This window comes from Nilaparvata lugens, unplaced genomic scaffold (genome assembly GCF_014356525.2).
Source record: "Nilaparvata lugens isolate BPH unplaced genomic scaffold, ASM1435652v1 scaffold7042, whole genome shotgun sequence".
In the NCBI taxonomy this organism is placed as follows: Eukaryota; Metazoa; Arthropoda; class Insecta; order Hemiptera; family Delphacidae; genus Nilaparvata; species Nilaparvata lugens.
Window position 1 is genome coordinate 211 of NW_024092791.1, and position 14,731 is coordinate 14,941.

A 14,731-nucleotide genomic window follows, 5' to 3' on the forward strand; every position below is an offset into this window, starting at 1 on the left:
AATCTTCATAATATACTGTACTTACTGGCCCTTCTCAGTAGATTGAAAGTTGTATTCTTGAGCGAGGTCTACTGTTCGCAGAACTACTAGTATAATTGATTATATTAACCACACTATATGTCATGTGTTAATATATCATTTGTCTGACAGTAAATGTCTGTCTGGATGTGAAAATAGGTTTGAACAATTTAACAATTTTAAAGAAGATGTTGATAATTTTTTTTTGCTTGCTGAATTTTTTATGTTGATGATTAATAATTTGATAAGATTTGATAATTCGTTTATTGCTTGCAGATAATTTGATGTTGATAATAAATTGATAGAATACTTTGATAAGATGATAATTGATGAGTTGATAATTTGATAAGATGTTGATAATTAGTGTTATTGATTGCAGAACTCCTCTGAGCCTAGCAGTGGGAGCTGGCAATATGTATTGTGTGGTGATTCTGCTGGAAGCACAAGCCAGTGTCAACATTGTAGACAAGAACAAGCATCCTCCTCTTTTTCGTGCCGTAAGTAATTCCTTATCTTCTTTTTTGCCCAAACTCCGAATTGAATTAAGCTGGATTTCTACAGTGAATTGTATCAGTTTTTTAATATCTAGAGTGAGAAATACAGATTTTTCTCCCTGAGGGGAAAGTTTGATGAACTGGCTTGGTCACTAGTAACTTATACATTTTCCTAACTAGTAGTTCTGTGAACAGTAGACCTCACGCAGTATTCTGATTGAAACTATAGACCACGGTATTTAGATGAAAACGGCAGGGGCCATGAAATGTGTGCGCAGTGGCCAGCCAGCTAGATTGCGTCATCGCCACCAACCGAGGTTTTTAAACACCTATTGGCAATTTATGAAACTTATTTGTTAAAAACAGATGATTTGATGTAAAATGACGTCAGCTACACCGGAAATTTAGCTCAAACATGCGCGTGACATCTACCGTCTTCTTCTATATACCGTGCTATAGACCTTATGGAAATACAGCAATAGACTGGCTTCTCCACACATCTGTATAATCACTTGTCAGCTGATTTATGATGAATAATATTGTATAGTCTGATTTTCACTCTGATATTGGCGTATGAAGGAGGCTCCTTTTTCCTCTTATTCCAAATTTCCAAAAACCTTGTATATACGTCGACGCGCAATTAAAAATGAACATACCTGTCACATTTCATGAAAATCTATTGCCGCGTTTCGCCGTAAATGCGCAACATATATAAACATTTAAACATTCAAACATTAAGAGAAATGCCAAACCGTCGACTTGAATCTTAGACCTCACTTCGCTCGGTCAAAAATCAGAGCACGACTTTGAGGGCAGAGTTTTCAAACTAACGAGAAGCTGCAAATCATCGTCAAAGCCCACTTGAACTCATCTGGCGGCAGCATTTTAAAGAGAGAATTTGGTAGACTGTGGTTCACTGCTATGACAAATTCCTCAACCTTCACAATTATGTTGAAGAATAGTCATAAGTGATTGTAACTTTCTAGTGAAAAAAATATTCAAAATCAAATCAAAAATTCTTTATTGGTTCTTCAACAACAATAAATATACAAAAAAAACTTTCAGCAAACATAAAAGAAACCAATCACCTGCAAGGAAAATCCTGTGCGCAGGTTAGAAAATATTATTTCACTAGAAGGTTACCTGTGCTTTGCGCCGGGGAAAATTTGGTGTTATGAATAAAAGACAAGGTACAATAATGTATTACTTCTGCAGAAATTCATCCACAGAATAGTATGGCCTTTCAAGCAACAGCCTCTTTAACAATCCTCTGAATCTTCGTAAGTCCGCCATGTCTCTAATATCCTGAGGGAGCCTATTATATATTTTGTGTGTGTTTCTTCTGCACCACTTTGTACATTCGTCTTCTATCTATGGCCAATCGGAGGTTGAGAGAAATGACCCTCCTTGGAGATTTTGGAATGTTTTATTTATTTATTGCAATATTACATACATAAAGTAAGTAACATTATACATATGCAAGCTCTTTCGAGCATGACCGCATATGGGAGTATCGAATACATACATATAAATTATGAATTTCACATGATACCGATTAAAAAATATATATATACAGAAATTCAACAAGAATGAACTTTGAAGGTTTGAACATCAGAATTTTTTCCTCTTAAATTCTAACTGACAATGATATTAGTTAAGCATTATACGAACATATGAAGGAAGCACTTGAAAAATTGTCTAAAGTTACAGCGACGATACAATAGCCATAAAAGTGAAGTCTCTCATACTTGAGAAACATGAAACAAGAAAAAAAAACAAAAAAGATACTACACAATAATGTTGTACATGCTCTCTACATCTTGTTCGGGCATAGCAATAAAAAAAAATTATCTACGTTTAAACAGATGTGGTGATACAAGTGAAATTTCCCCTGGCAACCTGTTTAAGAATTTACCTTGCAAAAAAAGAAACGATTTGCGAAATAAAGTTGAGTTAGGCCTTGGAACCCTTATCTGTCTAGCTGCACGAGTCAACGGCCCCTGCCCAGCAAAATCTACTGTATTGCCTTGATTGCCACTGGCCCAATAAAATTTTTTGTCATAGTCATTCAATTTCAGCTGCTTTACATCCATGAAATCAAGCCGGTAAACAGCTGACTGTAGAACAAATTAACATATGATTCTTATTACAGCATACTATACTGTAATAAAATCATATGTTTTCTTTACAGTCGAGTATGTTTCCTACTTCCAAATTTGGAACAGCAAACTGCCGCCTTTTAGCGCTCTAGGTGGATGTTTGTCAACTACAATCAAGAAATTCCTGATTCGAAACTTGTAAACTAGGTTATGTTTATAGAATGCATGTAGTAATGTCAGCACAAGCAGGTAATGTTTTCTGATTCTCAGTTATTCTTTTCTAGATTATTATGACAAAAAATAGTGTAAGTTACTTGGACGTGAATGTCTTTTGCAGTGCTCGAATGAAATTCTAGTCTCGGCTAACGTCTCGACTAGAAACATCATTCTCGCCTGCAAAACGGCCCTTCCCGTCCTTGTGACTTAAGATACTATAACAGTACCTTGTAAATGAAAAAAGATCGGAGACTCAAGATGTTTAGACCGCTGAAAAGGTCAGCACGCATAGCAGGAGGCTCTTGAATGAATCTGAGCAAGGATCGCTGTAGAGTGCTTAGAGGTTTCAAGTGGGTAATGTAGGTACATCCCCAACATGAAATGCCATACGAAATTCTGAAGTGAGCTAAGGAGAGAAATATGTTTTACAGTACAGAATTAGGACATAATTTTTTTATATGATAAAATCGGTGGAGAAGCAATCGTAGACTATTTTTCAATGTTCGAATATGCTCCTTCCACAGAAGGTCATAGGCCTACTCCATCAACACACCCAATATTTTACTTTGCTGGACTGTAATATTTCACTGCAAACACAATTAGCTTGATCTATACAGTTAATATTGTGGTATTTTAGCGGGATTTCAAAGGAAAATGGAACAGAGAGCGAAAAGTTAATGTAGGTTGTTTTATCTGCATTGAGTTTATTGAAAGAAAACCAAAGAGATAATAATGTGTGTTAATATTATAAATAACTTGTTTGCCAGGTGGTGTCCGGTCATAAGGAGGTGATCGAGCTGATAGTGGAGAAAGGTGGCAACCTGGTTTACCAAGATGGCGCCGGCAAGACGGCCCTACACCTGGCGGCCGCCTGCGGGCACACGGCAGCCTGCGTCACGCTGCTGCAGGCCGCAACTGCGGCGCAACGGGCACTCCTACTCGCCGCACACGACTATCACAACTGCACGCCGCTGCACTGGGCTTGCTACAACGGTCGGTACACTATAGTGAGGTCCACGTTATAATGGCAGTAGAGAAAGATAGGAGAACAACGTTGCCTATTCTCTGTCTTGTCAATGTCTTCTATAGACGGTAGCTGATACAGGTTTATTGATGTAATATTAACTGTTTATTCTCGTTTAAAATAATCAATTATATTTTATCAAGCAAGAAATTATATTTTTCAATAATTTCCATAATGAATATTTATAATTAAGATGAAATATTTTGTTTATAAATTATTAATTATACATTGTTGAAAGACGATCTGGCAACAGAGCCAAGCGAGAAAGAGATAGCGCTAGTTTCGTATAAAATGAACAAGGTCTATAAATACAGGTCATGACACTCGTGTTCCTTATGGAGCGGCCATTTTATGGGGTCTTAATGGCGGTACATTTGAAAATCCAATCCAATTCAATTTGCTCGTAACAAAATTATGCATTTTAAAAACAATATTCCAGTTCAGATAATATGCGAATTCAGGTTTTCAATTTTTTAATAATGAAATTTCAATAATAAATGCTTCAATTATTCATTTATTTATTATTAAAAATTGTTCTTATTCTTGTAAATCAAGGATTATGATTCAAAAGGCATTGGGACAAGACAGAAATATGCGAGGCCAATTAAAAGAGTTTCAAGTTCTCAATCAATTAAATCTAAAAATCAACAATTCAGTTCCTAGTTGGAATCTAATTTATTATTATTCTGTCGGAACAATTTATTTCACAATTCAAAGCCAAGCAATATCCCTTGAACAATATTACAAAATAACACATCATGTTGTTCAATCTATAATGATAACAGATGATAAATTTGAAAATTGGTGAACTAGAACCCCATAAAATGGCGATTTTGCAATGCATCACGGGATTGTGTCATGACCTGTATTTATAGACCTTGAAAATGAATGCATACAATAATGAAGAGGGCTACAACGGTCGGTACCCCAGTCAAGTTTACTTGAATGCAAGTTTCGTATAAAATGAACTTACAGTATAAAATGTCACATTGCAGTGTTGATGGCAAGACCAACGCGGCCAAGGTTACAAGGCTGGGCCAGTGACTGGGTCAATGTGTGGACTAGGCTATGACAGAATAATCGCTTAACATCCTGCCACAGAATACATACAGAATGGAAAGTATCAATCTAAACAATGCATTTTACATGACGCCAAGACTTGAGTGCACCAAGACCAAGTCACGTGACTGCGCCATCTTGTTAGAAATAAAATTACCGATATCCGGGTCTTTTGAACGGGTCGCGGCAGTGAACGAGACCGATTGACCCGGATCAGTAAAGTGATCCGAACTTCCCATGCTAAACTTTCTTTCAAGATGGCGGATTTTGTCGTCAGGATACTAGCCGACTTACCATTCTGTATTGTACTCTGTGATTCTGCTTGACCCGTATTGGAGTGTGTGATTCAAAAATGTGAAAGTGGCATCAAACCTAGCTACATTTGGACCGTCGTATAAATTTCAATTTGAACCGTTTTGGATTTAAGCCTGTGTTTCGGAAGTTGTGGAATTAGTTTTGTTATAAACCTAATTTTCTTTTAATATTTTGTTTGCAGGACACGATGCGACAGTGCAATACTTGTTGCTGTTCAGTGAGATCAAATCACTGGAAGGAAACGCCTTTTCGCCGGTTCATTGTTCAGTGTGAGTATTGAGCAACTTTCTCCTTTCATCCTATTATTTTCTCAAATAGTTTGGTATAGAATAACCTATATTTTTACTTTCCTTGCCCTATTACCATAGGTAAGGAAAGTATGCTTTCCGAAAAAATAAAGTCCCCTGAGTCCCAAAATGTTTTTGGGTATTGGTGTGTGTTTTGTGTGTGTGTGTGTGTGTGTGTGTGTGTGTGTGGTGTGTGTGTGTGTGTTGTGTGTGTGTGTGTGTGTTGTGTGTGGTGTGTGTATATGTGCGTCTGTGTACACGATATCTCATCTCCCAATTAACGGAATGACTTGAAATTTGGAACTTAAGGTCCTTCCCCTATAAGGATCCGACACGAACAATTTCGATCAAACAACGTAAAAAGTCGCCAATGGCGAAAATGTTGTCAAAAACAGGGGTTTTCGCGATTTTATCGAAAACGGCTCCAACTATTTTGATCAAATTATTTATACCTAAAATAGTCATTGATAAGCTATATCAACTGCCACAAGTCGAATATCTGTAAAAATTTCATGAGCTCCGTCCCATCTATGCAAAGTTTGATTTTATATTTCCAATTATCAGGTCTCAGATATAATTTAAACGAAAAATTTCGAATGGAAAAGATTGAGCATAAAAATCTCTACAATTAATGTCTATTAACATTTTCACCTAAAATTGAAAATAAGCTTGAAATTTGAGAAAATGTGATTACTCAATTGCAAACTGTTGGCGACTGTTGATTCTATTAAATCATTCACTATGAAGAGTTAGCAGACCTCGCGTGTATCCAGCGTTATTGTGCTGTCACCAGCTGGCTCAGGTCTTTGAATAGTAGACTTGAGATGCGCGTGAATACTAGCGTCAGGTGATCAATTTCATAACGGCAAGGAAAGTTGTGTGAGTGCGCCACACCAGATTTATTATTCTGTATATATTTTTATTTATTTTATTATTCATACATGATGAATACAATATAATTCTCAACTATGAATGATTGGGAAAGAAACAACAGGCTTAAAGCCCAAACCTGTTTCTTTTCCAAATTCGGATAGAAATTGTCCAAAAATAGGTTATGTTTACACTTTGTAAGTTTTGTCCAGTTTTGAGTCCATTTCATTCATTTATTTATTTATTCATAGACAATAGATACAATTTTTCTTTTTTCAACCTCTGATTGGCCATAAATTAAAGATGATTGTATATAAAAGATTCAGTGCCGGTTGCACAACAGCCGGTTAAATTTTAACCGTGATTAATTTTACGTGAATCAATTCGCGTTTTTGAAAGACGGCTTCTCTGATTGGTTCTCGTGAAATTAATCACGGTTAAAATTTAACAGGCTGTTGAGCAACCGGGCCTAATAGTTACTAATAGCATAGAGAAACGATAGCATAAGTAGATATCCCATGGTATAGGGCGTTTATGTCGCAACTTTTACTGTTATCCCAAGCTGATAGTTCACGTAGTTCTTTCCTATGCAGCTATGTGACGCTGGTAGTCTCTCAAATTGTGCCGTTTATACACTATCACCCCAACAAAACAGTAAAAATTTACAATAATCGACAGTAATCGGCTTGAGATAACAGTAAAAGTTGCGACATAAATTCCCTATACCATGGGATATCTACTTACGCTATTGTTTCTCTATGCTAATAGTCACTTACACTTATGATTAGTCTTATTGCTGTGAAAATTGAGGCATTTGTCATATCAGTGGACAGCCTATCCAAATCCTTTTCATAAAATGCTGCCGCCAAATGAGTTGAAGAGGGCTATGACGTTGTTTTGGAGCTCCTCGATAGTTCGAGAGCTCTGCCCTCAAAGTCATGTCTTGAGTTTGGGGAAAAGATATAAGTTACTAGTGGCCAAGTCAGATTTGTATGGTGGGTGATCGAAATTATCCCATTTGATTAGCTGGAGTCTTTTGTTGCACCTGCGCTATAAGCCGAGCTGTCATGGATCACGTCGATTTCGGAAGTCATTTCAACTGACGTATTCAGTTTGTCGACACCAATCACACAAAATCATTACTCATAATTTCTCCTGCGTTAAATTGAATCATTCTTTGATAGATTTATGCTGAACTATTGAACGGCTTCGGCGAAGTGAGCAGTAACCAGAAACCACGTGACTGGTGCACCACTACTTGCTCCCACCGAACAAAAATCGAATTCTGGTTCACCGTTTTTGGCGCTTACTTTTGAAATTAATCGTTTACAGATCGGAGTTGACAAAATAATAAAGGTGTTATCAATATGAACATTTCAGCTATTATTTATTATTATTGAATCAATAATAATTATTAATTTATTATTTGAAAAAAATATATATTGTAATCATGTTTTTCTTATTAAGTTTTTTTTTAATAATTAATCATGGTTTTTGCTGTCATCAATGAAAATTTGAATACTTTTTCTATGCAATTAGTGTTAATGAATAAAACGTTTTATGGAATATTAGCAAAATGTTAATAATTGAAGTTTCTTGATTTATGTCTACTATCCAGACATTTATCTGGATAGATCCTGGCCTAGGAATGAATCAACAAAATATAGTATTCCGACTAATAGATAACATAAACACATCTTAGTTTAGTAGAATAGTCAATAAAGCTGAAAAATAATAAACTTTCCAGCCAATAATGAATGAATTTCTTGCTTTTCGACTATTCTGTAATTAATTCCATCAATGGAATAAAATACTTCGTACGCCTCATCCTTTTTTAGTATATTATAGAGTCTGAATGTGAAGACATAACCTAACAAAACAGCAGACAACCAACGCTTTAACCCTCGGCCAATAAGAAGCATTGATCCCGGTACCGGTTTTGTGGAACATACTTTTCGAGCGGTGCAAGTGAGCATGCACCACTCCACTCTGTTCCAAGATGGCGACCGGTACCTGAACTGTCAAAAGCTCCCACCGAACGCATTTCCGTGTCCTTGGTCGAAATCGTACATGTACTGCAACCTCCCATGAACACAATCATTGCCTTTAGCTTACAAAAACAAATAACGCTACTAAACTAGCACTTGGCGTTAGACTAAAGTGAAGCGGCCATGTTTGTGGGTCTATAACTCGACAACAATTGACGATCTGGCCGAACCGATTACAGGGCGTTTGGTGGAGATGACAAGCTGTGAAAATCGCTCCCCTACCAGTTTCCTGTGTCTTAAGATATGTGATCGGAGATAGAAAAAATATTCTCGTAATTGTCAGATTGAGTATCAGAAAATGAAGGAAAAGGCTGGTCACACACCGATTAGTCAAGACAAGACTAGTCACGTTTAGTCACAATACTTCACATAGTTGCTTATGGAGTCATGTCTAATTGCAATGACTAATCAGTGTGTGTTGCGTCATAAGCAGCAATGCGAAGTATTGTGACTAAACGTGACTAGCCTAAGGCAAGGCACACACCAGTAGTCGTGGAGCATATACTTAATTCTTAGGGCCAAGTCTTATGACGCATTTTTTCAGGCGTTTCAGACGAGTCGGCAGGGCAAGTAGCTCTCCGATTGGCTGGTTGGGTTGACGTTCGGGAATCAGCTGATAATCAGCCATTTGGAGAGATTCCTGCCTCGTCTGAAAACGCCTGAAAAACGCTTCTTGTGGCTTGGCCCTAAGGCAGCAATGAAAGGTTATCATTAAGGACCAGATACAAAAATAATTTGAGAGATGATGCACACTGAAGTACTATGTATGAGAGAGGTGAAAGAAGTTCAGGTATCCGGATGTACAACTTGTTGCCATCTCACATAAAAGAAACGTCAGGTAAAGTTTTCAGTATTTTATTGAAAAAAGAGCTGCTATCCATATGTGCCCACAAATAGGAGGAATGTAAAGATTTTTACAAACCGCAAGATGGAGGTTTAAGAAGATAGATAACATTTTATTGTTTGATTAATGACAAAATATCGGGGCACCGAGCTTCGCTCGTTATTTATTTATTGATAAACAGAACACAATTCTTCAAAATGATTGAACAAGGACCAACAGGCACAGCCCAAAACTGTTTCTTCCCCGAATTTTGATTTATACACTATAAATGGTCCAAAAAGTAGGTTATGTTTCATACACTTGAATTCAGGTCCAATTTTCAGTCCAAATATTTGAAAACAGAAAAGTTCTAATTTAGATTGTTTACAAACCAAATTGAATAACAAAAAAAACACTCACTAATCACTTAAAACTGTAAAATAATGATTAACTTTGAATATTATGATATACCATGTCATGTCAACAAATCAGATTATTTTGATCGAGTCTATTAAAATTTCTAGATTTCTAGCGAGATACGGTAAGCTGATTGATTACACAGCTGATCTCCCACACAGGCACACGCATCCTCTGTTATCGATAGACGACGAAATTTTCATCTGTTTTTCCAAGGATGAATTATCTTTTTCATGTCCTTCAGCGAGTTTTCCCAAGGATGAGACCCGGTGCAATCGAATTTTCATATCATAAACCTACTATGTTCCAAATTTCGTGAAAATCGTTAGAGCCGTTTTCGAGATCCGTTGGACATAAATAGCCAGCAAATGTAAATAAATATAAATAAGCAAATATAAAAATATATACAGAAATTGCTCGCTTAATTTAATAGGATTGAGAAATCCTTATACCCATTTTACAGGTGGTCAGTGGATGAAATAATAATTGCAACTATGACGAAGAAAATCGAGAAGATATTAAGAGAGAGTCGTATACATCATAGTTACAATACTAGAAACCAGATAGTTCATCTTCAGTACCCGCAACACAGAACCGCAAGCTTAGAGAAAGGGCCACATTATAGCGGATTAAGAGCTTATAACTCTCTTCCTATTGAAATAAAATGTATTGAATGTCCAAAAAGGTTAATAATGCAATAAAGGCTAAATTGATCGATGCATCTCCGTACAGTTTAGAGGAAAGCTTCAACGGTTGGCGCGTGTAGGTATTTTTTACTGGCATATATTTTAAACTACTTTGTATGTTCTGATTTTCTTCTTTTTTTCTCTATTTTATGATTACTTTTTTTGAGTATTGTACTCAATACTTTTTGACGTGTCATATACTACCAAGCTTTGCTTGATTATGTAGTGTTACATGACGAAAATTAAACTAAACTAATAAGGTGGGTTTACACCTGTTGTCTGCATCAATAAATATTATTATTATGATCATAATTACAAATCATTTGCCGATTTACATTGACCATCTTTCACGATCACGCTCCGACAAGTTGTCCACAAGATTGAGGTGGCATTATTGAAACAGATTCAATGATGTGGCTAAATTAAATTGATTGATGATTGACAGGTACAAGAACTCAGTGCAGTGCCTGGAGCTGCTGGTCAACCGGTTCGGATCGCAGGTGGTGGCGCTGAAGGACAAACAGCAACGCACCCCCCTCCACATCGCCGCCCTCGTCAACAGTCTGCCCTGTGCACGCCTGTTGCTGCGACACCGTGCCTCGCTCGAGGCGTGCGACGCACAAGGACGCACGCCGCTCGTGTGTGCCGCGGCGCGCGGTCATCATCATGTCATCAGTCAGTAGCACTTCAAATTATCTATTCAATGCAAAGAAATCTATATTATAATAAAGGAAAAACTGGCTTATATACCACTAAGGCTTAACTCACACTTACGCGACTCAAGTCGAGAAGAGACTGCGACACGCATCACGCGTTTGTGTTTTTTTATTTTTGTGTTTTGTGAACGTCCGTGACGTCATTTCGCTCTCAGTAGTTGATGAGATAATTCCAATCTTATTGTTATTAAAAGATTTGATTGAAGCAAGGAGGTTCACTTGAGTTGAGTTTGAACTACATGTAGTAGCACATACATAGGTTCAGCAAACGAGGCAAAGGTACTTGGAGTAGTGCTGGACTCTGAACTCTCCTGGTGACCTCATCTAGACCAACTAAAAAGCAAACTAAACTCGGCAGAATTTGTTCTTAGAACCGTGAAGAAATTGCTGGATGCAGGAACGCTTAGAAGTGTTTATTTTGCTGTGTTCCATTCTCTTCTTTCATACGGTGTTATATTTGGGGCAATTTAACTCATGCAATACATATATTTAGGATTCAAAAGTGGGCAGTTAGAGTGATGGTGGGTGAATCTATTAGAGCAAGTTGTAGAGGTTATTTCAAAGAGTTAAAGATTCTCCCACTACCAGGTATATATTTTGGAGACTCTTTGTTTTATTGATAAGAATAAAGATAGGTCCAATACAGGAGTTGTTCCACTCATACAATACCAGATATAGACAAAACCTCAGAGACGACATTCATCGAACTGGTATGTATAGAGGGGGGTTAAGAGTGCAGGAATTCGGCTTTATAATTCATCGCCAACACGCGTAAAGGCTCTTACAGGTGAAAAGTTCAGAATTAAGGTGAGGGAGGAGTTGTTGCAGGTTTGTCCTTATTCCAGTGAGGAATTCTTTTTACTTTCCTTGCCCTATTACCTACCATAGGAAAGGAAAGTATTGCTTTCCGAAAAAAATTAAGGTACCCCAATTTCTAAATTTCTATACGTTTCAAGATCCCCTGAGTCCAAAAAACTGGTTTTTGGGTATTGGTCTGTATGTGTGTGTGTGTTGTGTGGGTGTATGAGTGTATGTGCGTCTGTGTACACGATATCTCATCTCCCAATTAACGGAATGACTTGAAATTTGGAACTTAAGGTCCTTTCACTATAAGGATCCGACACGAACAATTTCGATCAAATGCAATTCAAGATGGCGGCTAAATGGCGAAAATGTTGTCAAAAACAGGGTTTTTCGTGATTTTCTCGGAAACGGCTCCAACGATTTTTATCAAATTCATACCTATAATAGTCATCGATAAGCTCTATCAACTGCCACAAGTCCCATATCTGTAAAAATTTCAGGAGCTCCGCCCCATCAATGCAGATAGATTCCCAATTAATTATCAGGCTTCAGATACAATTGAAACAAAAAAAATCAAGTGGAGTAGATTGAGCATGAAAATCTCTACAATTAAGGTTCAGTAACATTTTCACCTAAAATTGAAAATAAGCTTTAAATTCGAGATAATGTGATTATTCAATTGCAAATTATTGTTGATTCTATTGAATCATTCACTATGAAGAGATAGCAGACCTCATGTGTGTCTCCAGCGTTATTGCCCTGTCACCAGCTGGCTCAAATCTTTGAATAGTAGACTTGAGATGCGCGGGAACACTAGCGTCAGGTGATCAATTTTCATAACGGCAAGGAAAGTTGTGTGAGTGCGCCACACCAGATTTTTGCATTATGGAATGCAAAGATTGACGACTTAGATTATAATTGACAAATCCTTATACCCCTTTCATAGGTGGTCAGTGGGATGAAAAAAAAATGAAATGAAATGTAGAACTACTTTCTTCAATAAATTGGCGTATTAATGAATGTGTTTGCGTTGCAGGAGCTTTGCTGGAGAAGAAGGCGTCGGTGAGAGCGTGTGACGTAGCCGGCAACACAGCACTGCATCACGCCTGCAACCAACCGACGCCCCAACACACGCAGTGCGCCCTGCTTCTGCTCGAGAACACATTCGACGCCGCCATTGTCAACATGCCCAACAAACACAAGCGAACGTGAGTCAACTTTCTGGTTTAGGTGATGAGTTTATTAGCAGGGTATTATGCACATGGTTTTGCAAGAGGAAGTGAATAAATGAATAAAATGTTTATTTCCCAAAAAAAAACTAAAACTACAACATCAATAACACAAAATATTAGATAAATTACAATATTACACACAATAGTTAGTTACAAAAAATCTTATGTGTCCTCTCCTTGTTTAGATTTTTCTGTGTGGAAATTGACCTACTCCACTATGGCGTACCATGTTCTAGAGTAGGTTTTGTTAGTTTTTTGTGCGTTAGAAAAGTGTGCATTTCTTTTATTCCATTACTGAAGGCATACTTTCAAATTTTCTATAGAGAAAAATTCATTTAACGAATGGTTATCAAACATGAATAATGGCGGTCAGACAAACTTATGTTCTCCTGACCGAAAACTACACAACATCTCAAACAATTTGGAAATATACAGTGTATATCTAGGCATTTGAGGCTCATAAGCTATATATTTGTTGTGTATCTGCCATAGGCTAAATAAATAAATATCAAACATTATTTTGTTGCTTATGTATTCTATGGCTATGCTATGGTAAACAAGCTATCAGCGCTTGCGCAGAGAAGCAAGCAGACTACTAAATTCAATCGACCAATGAGAGCTCGGGTAGTTGGAACTGTAACAATTTACCAGGCTTCGACTGTGGGGCAGGAACTTGGAACTGGTTTCTGGTACAGAATCTGTCAAAGTTCTTCCCGTGGGACGCGGAACTTCTTACCTTTCCGATTCACAATTTACCACATTCTATAGTGAGGTCCACGTTATAATGGCAGTGAAGAAAGATAGGAGAAAAACGTTGCCAAGTCTCTCCATTTTGCCACTGACTGTACACAGCTGTTACTCAATTCATCCCATTAAATTTAATCTAATAATAATTATCATTTCCTTGATAAAAATATCATTGTAATGTCAAATTGATCAAGAAAATATATTTTTTCATAATTTGATTCAAAAATTTGCTTTCATGACTGAGATCAGATTTTTTTTTTATACAAGCTTGAATGGCGGCTAATTTAAAAAGCTGTGATGCAACAATCTAAATTTTAAAACATCAGAAATTGATTATTTGGTAGTATTCTATTCCAATTTCCTTTAAAAATAATAGAAATAGAAATCCTGGTTAAAAATGAGCATTTCAATGGATTAATTCTGAATAACTTTTCAATATTATTTATACCGGTACGAGTAGGTCCAACCTATACGGGTAGGCTAGTTTAAGCATGGATGAAGTCTAGGATGGTTAGCTATCAACTTTTAAAATGTCATTTCAGTATTTTATTTGTGTTTCTCATAAGGTATGTTTAAAATTATTTCATTGTTTCAAAATACATTTTAAATCAATTATACGACTTGTGTACTCAAGTATTTTGATAAATGAAGAAAAAAAATGGCGGCTGAGAATAGTTTTGTTCAGTTTTTGTACAGTCATTGTCAAAAGTAAATATAAAATATTCTGGCAAATAGACAACATTGCAAAGCGAGAGGGAGATATTGCTATCTGTTTTGTTGTATGATGAAAAGGACAGCAACAGTATTGTCAATCGTCCACTGCATTATAAGTGGAACCTCACTATATAGATAAGATAAGATAGATTCTTTATTTCG

General features: G+C 36.8%; 1 protein-coding gene across 1 annotated transcript; it reads left to right on the forward strand.

Moving 5' to 3' along the window:
- Positions 1 to 397: 397 nt before the first annotated feature.
- On the forward strand, positions 398 to 13,084 carry LOC111054700 (serine/threonine-protein phosphatase 6 regulatory ankyrin repeat subunit A; the record flags this gene model as incomplete). Its single annotated transcript, XM_039445485.1, has 5 exons — positions 398 to 515; positions 3,595 to 3,820; positions 5,407 to 5,494; positions 10,802 to 11,031; positions 12,913 to 13,084. Coding segments are annotated over 5 exons (834 nt in total), but the record flags the coding sequence as incomplete, so codon positions are not given.
- Between the last annotated feature and the right edge of the window lie 1,647 nt (positions 13,085 to 14,731).